The 19,105-nt window shown below is 44.5% G+C and overlaps 1 protein-coding gene across 2 annotated transcripts; it reads left to right on the top strand.

The window, feature by feature from the left end:
- The first annotated feature begins 97 nt into the window (after positions 1–97).
- Positions 98–18,233, top strand: LOC126543977 (selenoprotein N-like). Of its 2 annotated transcripts, none has more exons than XM_050191151.3 (7): positions 98–586; positions 1,404–1,744; positions 3,907–4,058; positions 5,661–5,857; positions 9,677–9,886; positions 12,210–12,385; positions 13,674–18,233. In XM_050191151.3, the coding sequence occupies exons 1-7, from the start codon at positions 269–271 to the stop codon at positions 13,762–13,764; spliced, it is 1,485 nt and encodes a 494-aa protein (XP_050047108.1). In that variant the 5' UTR covers positions 98–268; the 3' UTR covers positions 13,765–18,233. The 2 variants fall into 2 exon arrangements, with proteins under 2 accessions (XP_050047108.1, XP_054918398.1); XM_055062423.2 differs by having other exon boundaries at positions 279–392.
- Positions 18,234–19,105: the final 872 nt, after the last annotated feature.

Here is a 19,105-nt window from a genome sequence, read left to right on the forward strand (position 1 = left end):
ATTGTATTTTTATTAAGCTATTTAAAACTTATTTGAAACGTTTTATACTAAACAAATTTATCAATCTTGTGTTTTGTAACTAGTGCGATTTCGGAGCTTACTTATTAGTTTGGGTTTTTGGACGAAGTGCGCGACGCGACTCGAAACTTCGTGCGCGCGATGGGCGCAGCTGGGAAGTTGGTAAACAATTCCCATGTAACAGCATCGAAAATTCACCGGCATTGCTGGCTGCTGCGACATGTAGAAAGTTACCGCGGTGTTTGCGGCTATGACGACGCCGTGGCAGATACGTCCAACCGCTGTCATCGGTTCCGCAACGCTTGTCGCCGTCGCCACAGTGATTTTTTCGCTGTCGTACCGGAGTGATGTGCCCCTCAACGGCTTGGAAAACTGTTACGTATTTATTGATCGCTTAAAGAAATCGGAGTTCGCCTTTATATACGCGAACGTTGGTTCGTTGCTCGCTTCAATAGGTTTCAGTCGAGAGGGTAGAAGATGGGAAAGCCGAAACGTCACGATACGAAGTTCCTTCCGAGGTATTGATGCGAGTTCGCTGACGAAAAACATTACTGATGAGGTTTTGTCGGTGAGTGTCATCGCTCTTGTAGCACGACGGCATTATGTAAATATTTTTAAGATCGTTACCGTTTCTCAGTATATGCTTTGCTGCGTTGACAACCTTTTCCCTGTGACTTTCCTCGGAGCTCTAAGACTTCAAATTTCTCACGAAAGCTAGAACCACGTCTCTACACCCATTTTCCCAGCTTAGGCGAGTGACACTGCGCTTGTGTTGTCTGTCATTGGCAGCTTTTGTTTGCTTGATTCAGTTTTACCTCTGAAGAACCCGACTCCGTCTATATAAGCAGCGAATTGCTGCTTCGATTGTTTTGTGCGCGCCTCAGAATAACCTATTATCTAAGTACTTTTGTTGATAGATAGTGCCATGAGATTGGTGTCTCTAACAATTAAAATCTCTAACTAGGTTATGGTTAGCCCATTGAGTCTTCACCTGAGCACCCTAGCCGAGAACATGCCAATGAGGCCTCACCGCTGTATGGAGGCATAAAATCCTTCAAGAGAGGGACACCCTGTACATGGCATGAGGGGGTTACACAGCACAAAAGCCCTTTGGTAAATGGCACACACTTAATTCATGTTTCTTATTTAAGGGCAGCCTCTCGATTAACTGCCATGCTGTAGTAAAGTGTATAGGTAATATCGTGCTAAGGTATTCCATATTGGTAAACTTGTAGCGCACAATAAGAAAACGAGCACAGCAGGACACACGGTTTGAGAAATTGAAATTGTATCTGTGAGAAAGCACATAATTTAGCTTTAAAACGTTGTTAGTTATGGCCGAGCAGTGGTTTATGCACTTAAATTGTGTTGTACACTTATTGCAGAACCCCAACAGCAATCTTCAGGCTCTCCTGTCATGGAGAGAAGCTCAGCAGCATGTCAAAACGTTGCCACTGTCCAGATTCTCAGCTTTTCTGCCACCTCATGGTAACATTCACGGTAATCCGTGGTGGCTGTTGGAAGCAAAAGACTCGCGAAACTCCGATGGACATGTGGAGGCGGATGTCTACGAACCACCAACACCCGGAACACCAGCCGAAGTCCTGCTTGGAGAGCTTTTCGGGATGTTTCATCAAAATGTCTTCCTCTTTACGAGAGCATCGCCTGCTGGAACAGCTGCGGTCGTTACAAGAAGCAGAAACAGCACACTGGATATCCTGTTCAGGTTAGTATACACCGGTCTTTCGTTAACTTCTTATCATTCTGACAAAAAGTGACCTTATTTCGCTTGTTTTGTTATGGCATATTTTCAAATTTCACTTTCTACAAAACACTTTTAAGGCGTTTTAAACCAACTTCACACTTTGTGCGTGCAAACCTCATTTCATATCCCTTGAATAAGCAATATAGTTGTACTCGTCATTGCCATAAACAGTGCAGTCAGAAATGAGGAAAAGGCTTTATATTACAGTCCTTCAACATCAACTGATGTGAAGCAAAGCTCAGTACCAAAGAAAGCTTTCTCCCCATTCTTCCTCCGCTAAGGCAGGTGGCAAAGTGCGTGAAATTGCATGAAGCACGGAACGGCGCACATAGCTTTGCCGCATGGCTTGCACCAGATCCCAGCACGACCCATGTGCGAGCTGTCAGTGGCAGACGCCATCTTCGAAAAAAGCTCCTGCCAAAAGGTGCCCAAAGAGCACAATTTCAAGAATACTGTCTTTGAGCTATGACAAAGTGCTGCCATCTTTATGGTAGAAAAAGAAACTAAGTGGTTGCACTCGATTCGTCCAAATCACTTCGAAAATGGGAACATTGCCGTGGACAACCTGAACGTGTCCAAAGCAAAGTTTACTACGACTGCTCTGACGAGCTAGGTTCGTCCGAAGCGCTTCAGGAGTTAATGTTAGCTGTTGCTTTCTGAGAAGACCAGAATACAGTAACAGGTATGCTGGAGCCAGCATATGTTCTTACTGTGAAATATAAAGAACTTGTATTGTACCACTGCGTGCAGTAAAGTAATGTAGTCGGAAAGAAATTCTCAGCCTGTATACAAAAGTAAATATGTCTTGAATCCAAGAAATCTGTCATATCCATTTCTGTTTGCATGTTGCCCTGTGACACCCAAAGTAATTATAGAAGTAACCATTCGTTTTACCGAACTGTAAATGAGTAGTTTACAGAGTAATGCCTTTGAAGCTTGTCGTAAAGTTGAAAGGAAATGTTAGCGCTTAAGTACTTATTGCAATACATGCTATGCTGAAGCTCATCACAGGCTTGAATGCAAAACTATCTTGCTCTGTTTCTGTGAGTTAGTATTGTTCGTGGACCACAGTTGCTGCTGTGACATTTGAAGGTTTTGTCTGGGTCTTTTCTAGGTATGAAGACTTTGAGTCTGTTATATAGGCTTTTTGTGGATATTCTTGACAACATACTGGCAATTAACATTGTGGGCAGTAAAGACGTTTTACTATCCCTCTTATCTACTGAGCCAGAGCTTGCTAGCAATATATGACAGCTGTAATTATAGTTGTACTCTGGCTTTGATTGCTGATAACAGTGACTAAATTTGACACCTTGAGTAGCATTAACTGGAATTTCTATAGTTTTCTTCATGGTTTGCAGGCAACGCTGTGCAAGCGTCTAGTCTTCTGGCACTTTAGAAAGTGTAGTGCATTTTGCTTTGTACCTGGAAAAATTAAACCCACGACAGCTGTCTATATGGAAACAGCTTAGTGGGATGTTTCTCAATATATGCTGCTGCATTTACAGTGACTGTTTTCTCTTGAAGTCAGTGCTTAAGATAGCTAATTACTTTTTGCTCGTTTGTGAACTACGGTCATGTTTAAGGGTTTGCACAACAAGCTGAAACACCCTGCATAATGTGAGTGCCTCTGTTAATGCAATGCAAAACCAATGTGCAGTACATTTTGCTTATTTGGGCTGTGTATTAATTGAAACAGTTCTCTATACTTTTGCCCTCATGTAAGGTAAGGTCCATGTCCAGTCACATCACTGTAGCAACAGGCATTTGTTGACTTGGCTACAATTCTGTGTTGTCCATAGTGTCGGTTCATTTGGCAATTAAACAATGTGAAAACAGCAGTGATGCAGTATATGCCCGCAGGCACATTTTATCCATCATGTCTAATTCTCTTTCTTTAGCCAATCCCTGCAGGCAGAAAGTGATACAGTGATGCATTACAATTCTGAACACTTATAGCGATACTCCTTGTACTGCGTCACATATCTAAGGTGTGTGAGCTGGGTCAGCCCACATACAACTGGTATAATAGTTGGTGTGTTGTGCAGATGCTATATGTAGATCACACTATGTTACGTAAAGTGACTGATTGAGAACACGGCCCCTGATCTCTGTGCCGACAGGTCCCACATTGAGTTCCAGATCAGCACGCCACCACAGAGGCCACTTTGGTTCACACCTGCTCAGTTCCAAGGACGAGTGGTGATCAGTGAGGACGGTTCTGTCCTGCACCACTTTGAGGCTCACGTGCCCACCGACCGGCAACTTAACGTTGGTGTGTGCAGCGTTGGTTCTCTATTTTCTATTCCTTACAGTGGAGTTGTTATTGTGGCTACACTTTTCCAAAAATACAAACACTAAAATATGTCAACATGAAAGTAGCAGTAATTGGTTGCTTATTTTTTACATAAATGGAGAATTACTGCTGACTGCACTGTAACTGTCTACTACTAGCTACATCTACTGACACCTGAACTGCCGGTCAGCAGGGGGGGGGGGCGCAGGGTCGAGGTGGGGGAAGGGGTGTAGACAGGGAAAGAGGACAGAGTAGGGGGACGGATACTATTCATATACTGTACAATGATATAAATATACAAGCAAATAAATAAAAAATCTGTGTAAACAAGAAAAGCCATAGTTTGCTTTTCTTGTAATTTCAATGCAGTGTTTGCAAACACAGCCCTGCAACAGGCACTGTTTAGTTGGTGAAAGTGCAACATTAGAAACGGCCACAGTTAGGTATATAAGGACTCAAAAGTCACTGTACTGAAGATTACAGGAGCTGTTGGGTGTGATGAGACTAATGTGTGGCCAAAATTACAAGTCCTAGAGCTTTAATGAAATGTGCTTTGGGAAATGATCAAAGTGGAGGAGGTGGAAGGAGAGCTAGCTGCACTACCAGTTATGGAAAGTAGCTTGTGGTTCTAGTTAGTACTGTTACGTTTCGCCTACAACGCGCGGTAATGCCGGCGCGGATGCAACGGACGCCGGGGCTTTGTTCAAAGCGGCGGACATTTTGGCCCGTCCGACGCCGCCGCAACGCCTACCCGCCAAGCGTGTCCAGGCGTGTTTCAGTGCCACGTGTCTTCGTGTGTGCGTGTGTGTGTGTGTGCCCTCGCTTGTCAAAGCGCGGCAGCCGGGGAGCGGAGTTCCCCGAATGAGGAGCCTGGAGGTCTCTCGGCTCAACCGTTCGCGCCGTCGTGTGGGGGGGTTGGCGATGCGTCACTGCACTCGGTTCAGCAGGTCTCTCGGCTCGACCGTGCGCGCCGTCGTGGGCTCATGCTCCGCCGTCCCGTGACCTTCATCCCGTGACCTTCCCTTTTGGACCGCGACGCCGAGAGTATAAGAGCAGCTGCCCCCGGACGCCAGGAGAGAGGCTCCGATTTGTACTGTTGAGTTACGTGCTCTCCCGTCTCTCCACTTCGGTCGACCTGACCGGCCGCTCTTTTGCTATGTTAGAATAAACAAGTTGTTCTGTTACCAGTCTTCTCTTGCTTTGCCGGGACCTTCGGATGCTTCCAGTGCCCCAGGCCGCCAGGCCAACGCTACCCTTGGGGCTTGCGACCCATTGGCAATAACGGGCGTCAACACCGAGACCCCAACAACTCGTGCCAGCGGTGCGATTCCAACAGTACTGTAAGAAAAAAAAAATTGGTGGGCGATAAAAATTCAGTGAATTTTAAACATGAACATGTGCCATCTAGCTCAGTATATCCTACTCCTATGGTTTGGTTACTATTACACATCACAGAGTATTCAACTACTCGCGAGTGTTACACCCTTTAAAATATCAAATTTGTTGACCAGTTTTGTGCACTGTTCAAAGCTTTGCCTTAGCGCAAGTTTCACAGTGCAAACATTTATTTCTTGCTTCTAGATCTGGAATGGCTATCACAACGGTATAGCGGTGACGCCCCGACCACAGAAGTGGACATTGGAAAAGTTGCTGAGATGGTGCTTAGTTTGGAAACTCCCAATGGGCTGCCTACGGAAATGCGCCCGTCATCTATAAGCTCTAATGAAGAGGACAAGGCACTTAGAAAGCTGCATCAGATGTTCTTTCCTTTCCTCAAGGTGGGTTTGAAGCACTTCCAGAAACACTTGACTTCAAGGTGGTTGGAAACACTTTGTTGCCATTAGCAAGGGCGTGTTTTAAAGTGCAAGTGAAGCTCACAGTGCACAGTTGGTGTCCTGCGTTAAAGATTTTGCATTGATACGGGCCCTCATTAGGACTTCAGTATGGTTGCTAGCCAGGCTTGTGGGTAGCCGGCCCCTGAAGTATGTGTCTCATTAGGACAGTCATAAGAAGTGACGAGTGACGTCGTGTGACTGTGACTAACAAAAATGAAACCCCTTGCTTTCTCTTGCTCCTCTCGCTGATTAGTACAAGCCTTTCAATGTCCCTAGTGTATAATATAACCGAGCGTTAGCCAAGGTAGTGGCTCATAACATCCTTGTGATGCAGATTCTTTTAGTTCTGCAGTGAGTCATTGAGGTCACCCAAGTAAGGACAAAGCTGTTTGTACCTGGAAAACACACATTTCATTTGCACAGGAAGGAAAAACAGGTAATAAATGCCTAATGAAATATTAACAGCAAGAGGCAATTACAACTGAAATTAGAACAGTACTGGCACACTAAGTAGGATTATGGCACATCACGTGAGGGAGCGTGCAGGATGTTCACCGCAGCAACCGCAACATTCGCATTGATTGACAGTTGGCGAGGTGATGAGGTAAGCAGTGTCGAGCTCACCAAGGCAGAGACAGTTTGAGTGGCGAGGCTGGCCGAGCGAAAACAGGCGCAGCACCAGAAACCTCGAGGGTGGAAGCAGCAGGAGACTGGAACATCGTGGTCAGGCAGCTGTACGCGAGCTCTGGCTTACAGTCCGACTGCTCATGCTCTGCCTATGGGCACGGGTGTCCACAGGCCTCTTGGTAGAAGTTCTTGGCCAGGTGAAGTCACATAGTGCAGGAATGCATAGGCCAGCCCTTGACTGGCAGCCTTGGACAGTTGAAGTCATGGTGGCTCGCATCCAGAACTTTGACGGCCCATCTTCGGCATCCAGTCTAGTAGCCGACCTTCTTCGTGCGTCGCTTCCTGGAACTCCTCCTAGTTCTACAACGTGCTGTGCCCTTTCCATCTTTTCATGACTTTGCGTTTCTCCATGATTACTGTTCTTCGAAGCTCTGTTTTTTAATGTGATTAGTATTCTTTGCCTATTTCAGCAGCAGGAGGGTCATTTTTGCCTACTTCAGCATGACGGACATTTTGCCTACTACGAACAAATGAACAGACGGAAGGCCATCCGTCCTTTTACACCGGCCCAGTCACCAAAATTGTCTACCTACGTGGGCCACTAGATACGTGCTCATGGTTGTTGCATCATCGTCCAGCATTGTCATCCGATTGTCGTCATGTCGTCATCTTCACTGTCATACGGTTGTCATAGATTCGTTGTCACACCACCATCGCAATGCCGTCCTGGACGTTCAGTTGCTGTCATTCCAGCTTCGCAATCTGACTCTCATCATGCTGTCGTCATCGCACCTTTTACTCCGAAGTGGCCCAAGTTGCCTAATAGCTTGGGCCACTGTTATGTGCTCGTGTTCTTGACACTGCCGTGGTCGTTCAATCATCATCATTCCAGCTTTGTCATCCGACTCTCGTCATGCCGCCGTCGTCACATCACTGCCGTCATGTTGTTCTTGCCACACTGTTGTTTTACCGTCATCATCACTTCAGTAACGTCATCATATTGCCGACATGCCATCGTCATCATACAGTCAAACCCACATATAACATTCTATCGGTTATAACGACCACATTTCAGTGCATTTACGATTTCCCAACCCTTGCTATGAAAACTGCTTCGAGATATATAACGAACGTTTTTTATATCACCATGCTGCTACATACTGCTACAACAAACGCTTCAAATCTGGTCGGGGTAAAAAGAAGACACACACAGAATGCCAAAGCATGGAAGCATGCACCCCGCTCCGGTCCAAACATGACGATGATACGGCCTTCAAGATGAGTGAGCGACAGCTTTGCGTGGATTGCAGAAGCCATGAAGAAGGTCACGCCTGCTCAAGCAATTTCAAGGCACATCTTCAGGGCGGAGGCGTGCCGCGTACAGTATAAATCACATGGCGCAGGGCATGCTCCGGTGCAGTATTGGATGCCACGATGACATCACCCTTATTTTTACACAATTTTCCATATATATGTGTGCATTACGCCTGTTTCAACAATTTCAAACGACCTTCTACGTCTTTCCACCGTGGGAACAATGGCTGCTCAAGCGTTCCTGTCGACATGGCCTCAGTTGGCAACAACGCTGAATCACGCGCTTCTGCCACACAGTGTTGCACAGAATTAGCGGTTACTATGGCATTATCAAGAGATCACGGTTTGGCAGTGCTTCGTATACACGTTGCCCATTGCTGATAACAGTTTGCAGTGATGTTTTAGCTTTCAAATATTGAATTTTTTTTCCGCTTGAAGTGACATCGATAACAGAATCTTATGACTGTTTTGTGGCTGACATGCAGCTGTAATGCTGAGATCATGATGTCAAGACCTTCACAGAATGGTGGCACACCAATTTAGTTTACACTTTTGGCGAACGCTTTCAGTGAACTAGAACGCTTCGCTCTCATGTGCAGAATATGTTCAATGTCCCGCTGGTAGTAAGATATATCATGAGCTCTTGAATAAATAGTAGCGGCTGCACTTGCAGATTCTAAATGACAGGTGATCGAAACTGGGCTGCACTTGCATCTGTGTGTGCGCCCTTCACTGTTATCTTACTTTTCTTCTTTCCATACACTGCACTCGACCTCGTGCACTTCACTCATCACAAAAGCCCCCATTTTGAAAAGTGTTTCCATCAAAAGGAAAACTGCTACTCAGTGTTCTACAAGTCCGCCACAACACATGATAAATGTTACAAACAGCATCCGTTATGCGTCCAGCACATAACAATCGCAATTTCAAAATAAATTTCAGCATTGAAAGAAAGAAGTTCTGTTCAGTCGAAGGTCAAAGATATTGAGATGGCAACCAGTGATTCATCACTTCTCTCATATTATCTTGTCCCAGATCAGATGAATGCTATGTTTTACCTTCTTATTGGAGGATGGGACTGATGCCACTTTATGGATCTCGGAGAGGAGAACGGCTGTGTTTCCGCATGACAGGACTCGGGAACTTAGCCCACTCATACGAATTTACGTTGCCGGAACTGAATGACGTTTTCAAGTTTCGAGTCTCGCGACTCATTTCCTCCAAAATCGAGAGGTCTTCATTCTTTCCAGGAGCTAAACTAACGTATCCTTTCAACCTGTCAGCTGAATCTGCATAGTAATTTGTGTCATTCACAGGTGACATTTCAGAGGGCATAGTGGCTGCCTCATTATTCAATGGGGAATGCACGCCAATCTGCTACCTTTGTTTTCTCTAAAATGATTCGTTTCTGACGCCTTAACAATGCGTTCATCAGCAGAAGCACTTTGATTGGTCAACGACCTTTTTAAACCTGCAAACATGCACACTTTACATGCATCATGACACTGTGCCCTTTGTTTGTGCCTTTTAAACAGTGTTAGTGAAGCTTCCCCTCATTACTAGCCATCAGCAATGCATATTTCAAGCTACCAAGTAGTAGCAATCTCTTAGTAGTAGTAGTAGTAGTAGTAGTAGTAGTAGTATAGTCTCATTGTAACCTTCTCTTGAAGCCTCCTGCATTGGAACTGGTGCCTTGGCTGCCTCGGTAGTGATTGCATTCTCCTGACACCTATATTGCACCTGCAAGATGCTTTTTTTGCATCCTTCAGGCCATTGTGCCAACAGGCTGCCTGATCATGCAACTCATCAACAAATACACAGGTGCCATACCACAACCTGAGTTCAGTGGTAGCAGAAGCCAGGCGCCACAAGAAGCTAGTCCACTCCATCATCACCTGGGGTCCGCTGGATGATCAGTCCTGCTGAGGAAGCGCTCGGACCCTACGACAGGGTCCCCTGGCTTCGCCTGCAGTTCAAAAGCTCCTGCAGGCTGGCTTTGTCAGCTCCTGGAGCTTAACAGCTGAACTACATGTATGTACTAGCATTCACTGGTGGACACCTGACTACAGTCGAGCTATGGTGTACTGGAATGGGGCAGTGTGTCGTCCATATAGCAAAACAATGGGAGAACCGTGGTCGGTTCAGCGATGATGCGATCAGACATGTGCTGCAATCAACCGATGTGTCTAGTGCGCAAAATTTAGATATGTTCTGCAAAACTTTGACAAACTCCTAGGACAAACTGTTAGACAAACTTCGGATACACTAATGATGCCGTCTAAGCTTGCACATTTCCAATCACAGATCATGTAGTGTTCCTGATCGCCAGCTCAGTGTTTCGGTTGCAGAAGACAAACAAACGCTCGTCTGTTCATCCCATTCAGTCAGCACGCATGTTTTTGTTATCGAAGTCTGGAAGGAGCAACTACCTGCACTATGCCAGGTAGGTTGCACGGGATTCCTTTCACACCGCATCAGCCGAAAAAGCAGTCGCCAGGTTTTGCTGAAGAAAAAAAAAAATGTTCTGTGACGAATGCTGCCACTATGGCTTGGACATCTCGCTCCCCAAAAGCAAGAATACGGTCAATTACAGAGCAAGAATACGGTCAATTTGCCCGATCTGAAAAATCCCGGATTTGTTCTTGTTGTGCAAGAACCATGATGTACAAACACACTCACACAAAAAAACATTCTTTTACAAAGCCAGCGCTTGTCGTGCACATAAAGAATGTGGAAATGAGGCAGGAAAAACCGCAGGAAGCAATCGGAGAGCTTCGCACGGGCATGCGGGACCTCTGCGACAACCGTAACTGCCGATCTCTGAGGCCCTGTGTTGCGCCCTTATGGCTCTGCTTGCCAGCAGTGACTCCAGGCTGCAGTGGCAGATAACGCTACAGTAGGCTGGTGTGCTCTAGCACCCCAGGTCATCATTGCAAATTTACATAAAAAAAAAAAAAACTAAAAAAACTACGTTTTTGCCGTCAAGTGACACTGTGGCCTGTTCCAGTACACCATAGTCGAGCCCACTTATAACGGACATTATAGGTCCCACGCATTCGTTATAGCTGATTATTCATAATAAGTGGACGTGCAAGAATAAGCCAACGAAATGGCAAAAACATCTATACTTTTCCAAACCAATCATTAAGTTTAGCTTCTTAGTGCCAACCCAATGATCGTGGTTTCCAAATCGTTCAAAGCAGACATGTATCACCAAGTGCTTTGCTAGGGACTAAAGTGTGATTTTAAGTTAAGTGACAATGAATGCGAGTGAGTGTTGGTGTGTATGAGCGGGTGTGAGTAGGAACGTGAATGAGTGCCAACAAGTGTGAGTGAATACATCGCCTGTTGCCTTTGAGAGCCCAATTACCGTTTACTGTATACTCATGTAAGGGCCACCCTCATGTAAGATCCGCACCCCCACTTTGGTTTGGAAGGCGAAATTTTGGGGAAGAATGCAAAACGTGTCGCCAGAAAGCAAAGTTAGTTCCGTTGCCGCTAGATGATGCCAGCTGCTTTTGCGTCGACGCCACTCAGGCTGCCACCCTCGTGCCATTATTTCATTGCGTGGCGTCTCATTTCTGTTGGCAGTATTTACAGTCAGAGTGGTAGAATTTCACCTGTAGAGAAGGGAGTCCTGTTTGGGTGAGATCTGATCAGGGATGGTGAGCCGACATCTGAGGTAGTTTACTGTCGCGTTATGTCATTTGCGCCTCTCGTACCGTCTGCTACAGTTGCGAAAACAGTGCGAACCTTTTGCGGGCTGTCATCGGCCTGATTCGTGTAAGCGCTACACCCAGCCAAGATTCTAGAGAAAGAAAAGCACGGACCTTGCACGAGTATATACAGTATTCACACCTACCCACAGCCCTGCCACACACCAATTTCAGGTTCTGCTACATGAATATTTCATAAATACACTTCATAAATGTTTTGATCTGGTTCTGGTAAAGTTCGTTCTAGCTGCTCCATTACACTAGAGTACGTGTTCACAGCGGCCTCGCAGAACAAAGCCTGTGAATTTTTGTATAAACAGTTAACACCTTCAAATAAAAACGATTGTTAATGTTTTTCACCAAATTTCAATATTTGTTTACTGTAGAAGCTAGAGGCCATCCTTCCAGATGCCTGGTCCAATTCTTATTGTTATTCTTTCCTCATATCCTGCATTTCCGTGTGCATTTCATCTTTATATATTTTTTTATATTCTAAGGTTGGCAGGCCCGAGCCTACGTTTTATATAATGTGATGCCCTATGTTTCAAACGTTTGTATTGTATGATGTATTGCTGAATGTATCGGCTGAGCTGGAATCCTGGAAATTAACATGGTAACCATGTGGTGTTCATTTCAAGGATTACGCCGCCTCCGAAACAGATCAAGCAACGAAGAAAATGGCTGCTGCCTGTCTCACCGAGTACAAGTTTCCCGTCCAGATTCTGTGCCTTCTGCCGAACGCAACAGTAGTCGACAGCATCTGCGCCAATGACCTTCTCGCCGTAGATGACGTCGATGAAGCGGAACTTCAAGGGTAGGCTTTAATTTCTTGTACGTATAGTTAAGCCGAGTTAAAGAGACATGAAAGAAAAACACTGAATCTGTTTAAGCTGATAAAGTATTGTTTCAAAACTCTATTTTAGTTAAATTTGCTGTAAGAGCTTGGTAGATACAAGAGAAAGCAATGGTAAAACTTTCATTTTGTGGATTTGTTGCTGTAACTTCACTGCCATACGTCAATGTGGCGTCAGGGATTTCAAGTTATTTTCTTGTACTTGGGCTGTTGTGACCCCATAAACACTCTTGAAGCTTGCCGAGTTATTGGTTCCTTTAGAATGCAATTGAAAGCCAAAAAGGGCAGCCCTCGCAGCCACCCCCCCCCTCTTTTTTTTTTAACAGCTTGGCCCACATTAGCTGAGACACAGAGTAGAACTGAAACATCAAAGATAACCAGGAATTTTAAAGGGAAGCTAAGGACTACATGACAAGTGATGGACAAGGAAATTATAGATGTGTTCAGAGATAAAATGACAGGATAAAGGATCGGTACGGAACAAGGAGGAAATGTGCACGCTGTACGAGATGAATTTGCGCACACTGCAATGGGTGATAATAAATGGGATCGAAAGAAAGCAAGCCTTACACGATACTGCCTAAGGCTAGTTTTCCAGTTAAGAATACAGGGCTATGCTGGGTTTATTTTTTTCAGATGTCAAACTTAATAGTTATCAACAATGCAATTTAAAATTGTTCTCCACAGTACACTATGTCATCTAATGACAACTACACTGGGCATGCTTATTTATTTGAAGAGTCACTCAAGGTAGGAACAAAATTGCAGCCCACAGAAGGCTAGCCTTACAAGCAGGATGCTTCAGTTTCTCTTCACAAAAAGTGCTTAACTGACATTAATTTACATTGTGCGTATCATGCACTGTCTATGTGAGTCAACCTATGCTATGGGGACCTCCAGAAGTTAGATGAAAGGGAGCATATTAGATGAAAAACAGAACATGGTCTTTGTGGGTAATTGATTCATCTTGAGTAAACAATGCACAAAAATGACTAGCACGAGCTGTTACACACTTCTGTCTATTTGCTCTTGCAGAAGCATGTGTTGTTACTATGATTGGCTTTGTTTCTCGCGCTCCTTTAATTGAGGTTCGCTTGTTTAGCGACCGATTAATTGGTGATCATTGTGTGTTAGGAATAATAAAGGGCGATGACAGAAGTCCGTTGTTCTTGGCCATCTCTACATTTCGAAAGCCTCCATTTTGAAAACGTTCATTCCGCCTAATTATATATCTTTCTTTCTCGTTCAGATTCACTGACCCCATCGAAATGGCTTACCACCAGTTCCTCAGCTCCTGCATTATGAAGGCCCGCACCAAGCATCTCTTCGAGGTTTCCTAAACCTTCGTCTGTCACAAGAATTTTGCACCGTAATCAAAACATACACGAAAGTGCCTTTCACTGTAGCGTCGGTAGCTATCATATGAAATCAAAACAATATTTTACACTTGGCCTTAGTTAACTGGCCCTGTCTCGGGCTTAGTCACATACTCACTGAGAACGTGCTGTCCAGTTGCTTCATGGTAATTCATGGTAATACAGTTGAGCTTTGTTGTAACGAAGACATGTCCAACACAAGGATACCTTCGTTAAATCCAATATTTGTTATTAGCATACCCACTGGCATCAGCATGAAGAAAACGAAAATTCACAGTTGAGTGTAAACAATAATGATGCCTCCAATTAAATGAAGCACGGCCAGTCATATTTCAGATTCACTACATTATATATTATATGATGAATTATATACTTGTGTTCAGATATATTGAGGCTCAACTGCAGTCAAAGCGTGACAGCTATGTTATGAATGCAAACAAGTTGTGATTGAAACTGTCACACTGTGCTGAGCTATTACAGTGCCTGTAGATGTCACATATCAAAATATTCATCTATCATAACTTCTGGAATGTACACATAAACTGCACCAGCTGTGTTACTGCTAGTAACTCGAGCTTAGCATGAATGCTGCTGTCAATTGAAGCTTAGCATGAATGCAAAATCAAAGCGTGTATACCTGACACCTATTAGCTTTTGCTTTTCCTGTGATTATCTGTGATACAACCACCTCCACCAATCACAGCATATTTTTTTTTCTTTTGTAACATCACAATGCAAGTGCTGCAAAAACATCACATCTATTCCGTCGTAAAGCCCTTATACAGTAAAGCCTCGTTAGCTCAAAGTATTATATCTTGAAATAACGATTATTTAAGTTGAATTTTTTTCCACCGTAATGTCAACTCTATATTTTTCACCTCTTATCTCGAAAAATTTTTGCTGCATACTCTGAATATCTCAAAATTTCAACTGCAATACTGCCTGGGAAGAGTCACAACTTGAAGGTTTCCATATTTTGTGTACAGCTGCGATATCGCCAAAGAGTGAAATGAGAATTCTGTGGCCACAGCGACTTTCCATGAATGGTGTGAACCATCCTAGGCCTTACCTTAATTTTTATTTGCACAAAAAAGTGTGCGTGCCCTCTCAGTGGTGTGCGAGGCTAGATGGAGAGGTTAAAACCATTACGCCCGTGGCTCGGGTAGCACCGTGCTTATCAACCCCTTGCACGAGAGGGCCTGGCATCGCCACTGGCGAAGTGCGCCTTCGCACCGACCAAGGTCACGTCAGAGAGAGCAACCCGCTTAGCAACCATTGCTGTTTGCCCGATAAATGTGAAAACGACAAGCGACTTCCGCCAAACCTTTCACAATGCATCGGGGATTGTAGAGGTCTCTTTTGCAAAGGGAGATGATTTTATGAATATCCCAATGTGTCGATTTCCTTGACAGCCGAGCATCATGGCTTCCGGCACTTTTCATCTGGCAGCGAGCAATTGTGCTGCGCCATGCTAGCTAGCGCAGCGAGACGCCGCACTGCAAATTCGTTCTCCCTTTCTCTCGCTCGCACACGATTGATTGCTGCCACCTCTCTGTGGCTCTCATTTAAGCGGTGAATGTGAGTAGAGCTTTGCTTTTTTTTTTTTCTTCTCATTGAGGATGCTGTCAGTGGTGCATCAGGACGGCTATGGCGTATTAATTATGACCTTGAGGGAAACAGTCCACACTCTTGAGCAGGCACAGTCAGACCACTCGCTACAGCTAAATGAGGCGAGCGTGCGAGCCCACAGCATAGTTTCAGTTTCCGCAAGATCAAGGCTTGGCAAGGTCACTCGCTTTATGCTTGTGTGGCGGAAACAATAACGTCACTCCAGCACATTCACAGTTCTGGTTGAGTTTTCCAAGTGGAATTCTATGGAATTCACTGCGGTGTCATTTTTTCCCCCACGTTTGTTACTGGTTTTCAGTGCCAAGCATACTGCCTCGCCACAGTGCTAGGAACGCTGTTGTCTGCAGATGCCGACGTGTTTGGTGCCGAGCCACGTGAAATCTCGCGAAAGTGATTGTGTTACCAAAAGTGATCGACTGAGAATACTGCTACTAGTATACTGAGCTTTTGCCACTAAGTTAGCTGTTACCGGCGCCATAATGGTAAGTCCCTGTGGTCCATGCGTGATTTTGGCAATTTCAGTTATCTTGAAACTCCGCTTATCTCGACATCTTGTTCAGTATTTAAGAGTTGGCGTTGGAGAGTTAATAGGGTTTTACTGTACTTAAGCAAGATATTCCAAGGCAAGACACCCAATATTTTCTACTGTTTATCACTCAAGATATTATAAGTGCAAGTCGGCCTAGTTGGAACAGATCCAGCTTAAAACTTTTTGTGCACAAACAAACAGGGACGAAGAATAGGAGCAACACAAGGAAAGCGCTCGTCCTTGTGTTGCTCCTATTCTTCGTCCCTGTTTGCTTGCGCACAAGAAGTTTTATCAAGATATTACTTGTGAAACAATCACACATAATTTGTCATTGTGCCCAACCTGAGATCTTTGCATGAATTTCAATGCATTAAAGGACTCTCATCAGGTTTGAGTCTTATAAACAGATAAGTGTAGTGCTTAGATCATGCAGCAAGGATCATGTCTGCAGTGTATTGCTCCAACGTATGGTGCGAAAGCAACTGAAGATTAAAAAAAAAAGCCTATGTGTTGTTTAGCTCGAAAGCCTACCAGTGAGACGACAACACATGTATGATGCTTTTACATAGCACACGTAGCACACACAGCACAAATAACAGGCAGCAGTGTGGGAAACGAGAAATTTCGATGAAATGCAAAGGGCACAGAATGTCCTCTGGCAAGTATGCCATGCAGCAATAAAAGAAGGGAGACAAACAAACAAAAGCAAGAAGCCTCTGCTTCTTAAAGCAGTTCATGCTGGTGTGACAAAGAGTGGAATTTTCCGAGTAGGTTAGCACAGATGTTCCAGCTGCTACCTATCACAACATATTTCTGTCACAGTTTTGTGTAAGTCAGCAACACTTTTTGCTCACAGGACACAAGATGTAGCATGCAGTGCAGTGCCTTAGGATTTTACACGCATGCTCATTTTAAAGCGGCATTTATGTTCAGAACGCCGCGCACAGAGCTTCACCTGTTTGTTCTCCTGAACCTCAGCACACCAAGATCTTTCATGATGTTGATGCAATGGTGTCTTTGCTTTAAGCCCAAGTCAGGTGTTCAGAACAGTCGAATTTGATGTTGGAGCTAAAGCTCTGTTTAAGTTAAGTGGCCTGATCTCAATTTAGTTGGGAAGGGTGGGGGGGGGCTGCAATATCTTGGCAGTAATCGCACATCTTGCAGCTAGCCCAGTGACAGATTGGTTTAATGTACTGGTCGACGGTAAATAAAATGGGAAGGGCTCGTAGCTTTTCCTTCAACATTGATCCTATCACTGCTAATTGGAGTAATGTACAGTACAATCCACTGTTAAAGGGAACACACGCGAATTTTTCCCTAGGACAGTTGACCAGCTCTGCAGCAGGTCCCTATGCACACCTGCACAGTTCACTGACATAGCATGTCGGCACTTGCAGCTAGAGAACCAGAAGATTATATAGTGCGTTCCCTTTGACGTTTGACTGCACTGTACGTGGTAGCATTATGAAGAGTGCTGTGTCATTTCAGTCTCAATCAGTCTCGCGCAATCCAATTGCGAGTGCGTTGAGAGCAGCTGCCTTCCAAAGGGATAAGCGGTGCTTTCCCCCGAAGAACGGCTTATGCATTGCCGTGTAACTATCTTCGTTAATGTGTCTCCACAAATGTGCCGCCATAGTTGACAATCGAGCAACGACATGGAGTGTCAATATGGAATCATTTTTGATAGAGCAGAATGTGCCTTAGCATGCTTGTCATGATCGTTATACTCAATAAGGAAGAATGGGTCAGCAGTGGGTGAACAAGAGAAGTCTCAAGCCAATGCCTTGCGCTGGCTTGAGCCAAGTGCCCGTGTTGAAACGTTGGCTCTAGGCATGCTTCATTTGCGCACTTTTGTTCAATTCAAATCTCCACCCTTTGACCCCTTCCTTTCGTGCTTTCACCGGAGAAAAAAGTTACTCGTGAATGTCTCGGATTTCTTTTAGCAGCAGCCTTCGTAATTCAGAAATCTGCTCTACGAGAAAATGTGTTCAAGAATGCCAGTGTTCACTAGTCTGCGGGGCAGAGTTTTAATTTTCCAGCACGCTGTCAACGAAAATGTGAGAATGCAACCTTGTGTCCAAGCTTTTTGCTGGTGTGGTTCGCAATTCTTTTCAGTTTGCATATTTTTTATTCTAATAGAGATACTGAAGGAAAACACTCAAGCTTGTCTGCCTTATGAAGTTGTCTTTCAAAACCGTCTGTGACGGTGAAAGATGATGGATGCTTTATGCAGGCTCTTTGTGTGGCTTTAATAAAGGATGTTGTGTTTACAATTTGCACTCTCTCTCATTAGATTGGGGAAGACACTGTGGGTATGGAGTAGTTGTCAATGGTCCAGTTGACAAGGCAAGCATAAAGGTCTCTGAAGTTTTAACAGCGACATGCAAATGTGTTCTTATTATCAGTTGTGTGTTTTGTACAGCTGTTTCAGAACTCTCTTACTTGTTTAATCAAGGAGTGCCTCCCCCCCCCCATGAATACAACTGAGTGAAGCAAAGAAAGCAGTACATAGCGTGCAAAACTGCAAAGCCATGTTACAACTAACAGTTTCAGGTCTCCACGGAGCTACCACAAATAACCTCAGTTTAATCCTATGGGTGCACATTAAAGATCCCCAGAAGGTGAAAACTAATTCAGAGCCCCCTGAATACAGCGTGCCTCATAATTGGATCATGGTTTTGGTACGCAAAACCTCCAAATTATTTTTTTTTCAATTGTTCAACTTAACCACTTTCTTGTGCTATAGAACACGAGTATAGAGGTTATATAATGAAAAAAGGAAAATTCAGTTTTTGTTCTTGAAAAGACAATCGCCGATACACTTCTTCCATGAACTGAGTATAACGTCGATGTATGTCCAAATAATTTGAGAGCAGAGTTCATAGCAGAAGTGAAATCTGTCTAGGGTGACAGATTGCAGCGACGAAAATCTACCGGCATGATTTATTTGCTGAAGCATTCCAAGTCAAGGATGGCTGTGAATCTAAAGGAAGTGGATCACTTGAGAGAACTAGTGCTGGTACGTCACCCACGATTGTCTGCCAGGCAGCAATTCGGTACTACGCCGACAAATCTTTAGGTGCTGGTCATCAGTGCGGTGACAAATGTCGCATGTAACCAGCATTGGCCAGGAGGAACTATGGCTGT

The sequence above is a fragment of the Dermacentor andersoni genome, chromosome 10, assembly GCF_023375885.2.
Source record: "Dermacentor andersoni chromosome 10, qqDerAnde1_hic_scaffold, whole genome shotgun sequence".
In the NCBI taxonomy this organism is placed as follows: Eukaryota; Metazoa; Arthropoda; class Arachnida; order Ixodida; family Ixodidae; genus Dermacentor; species Dermacentor andersoni.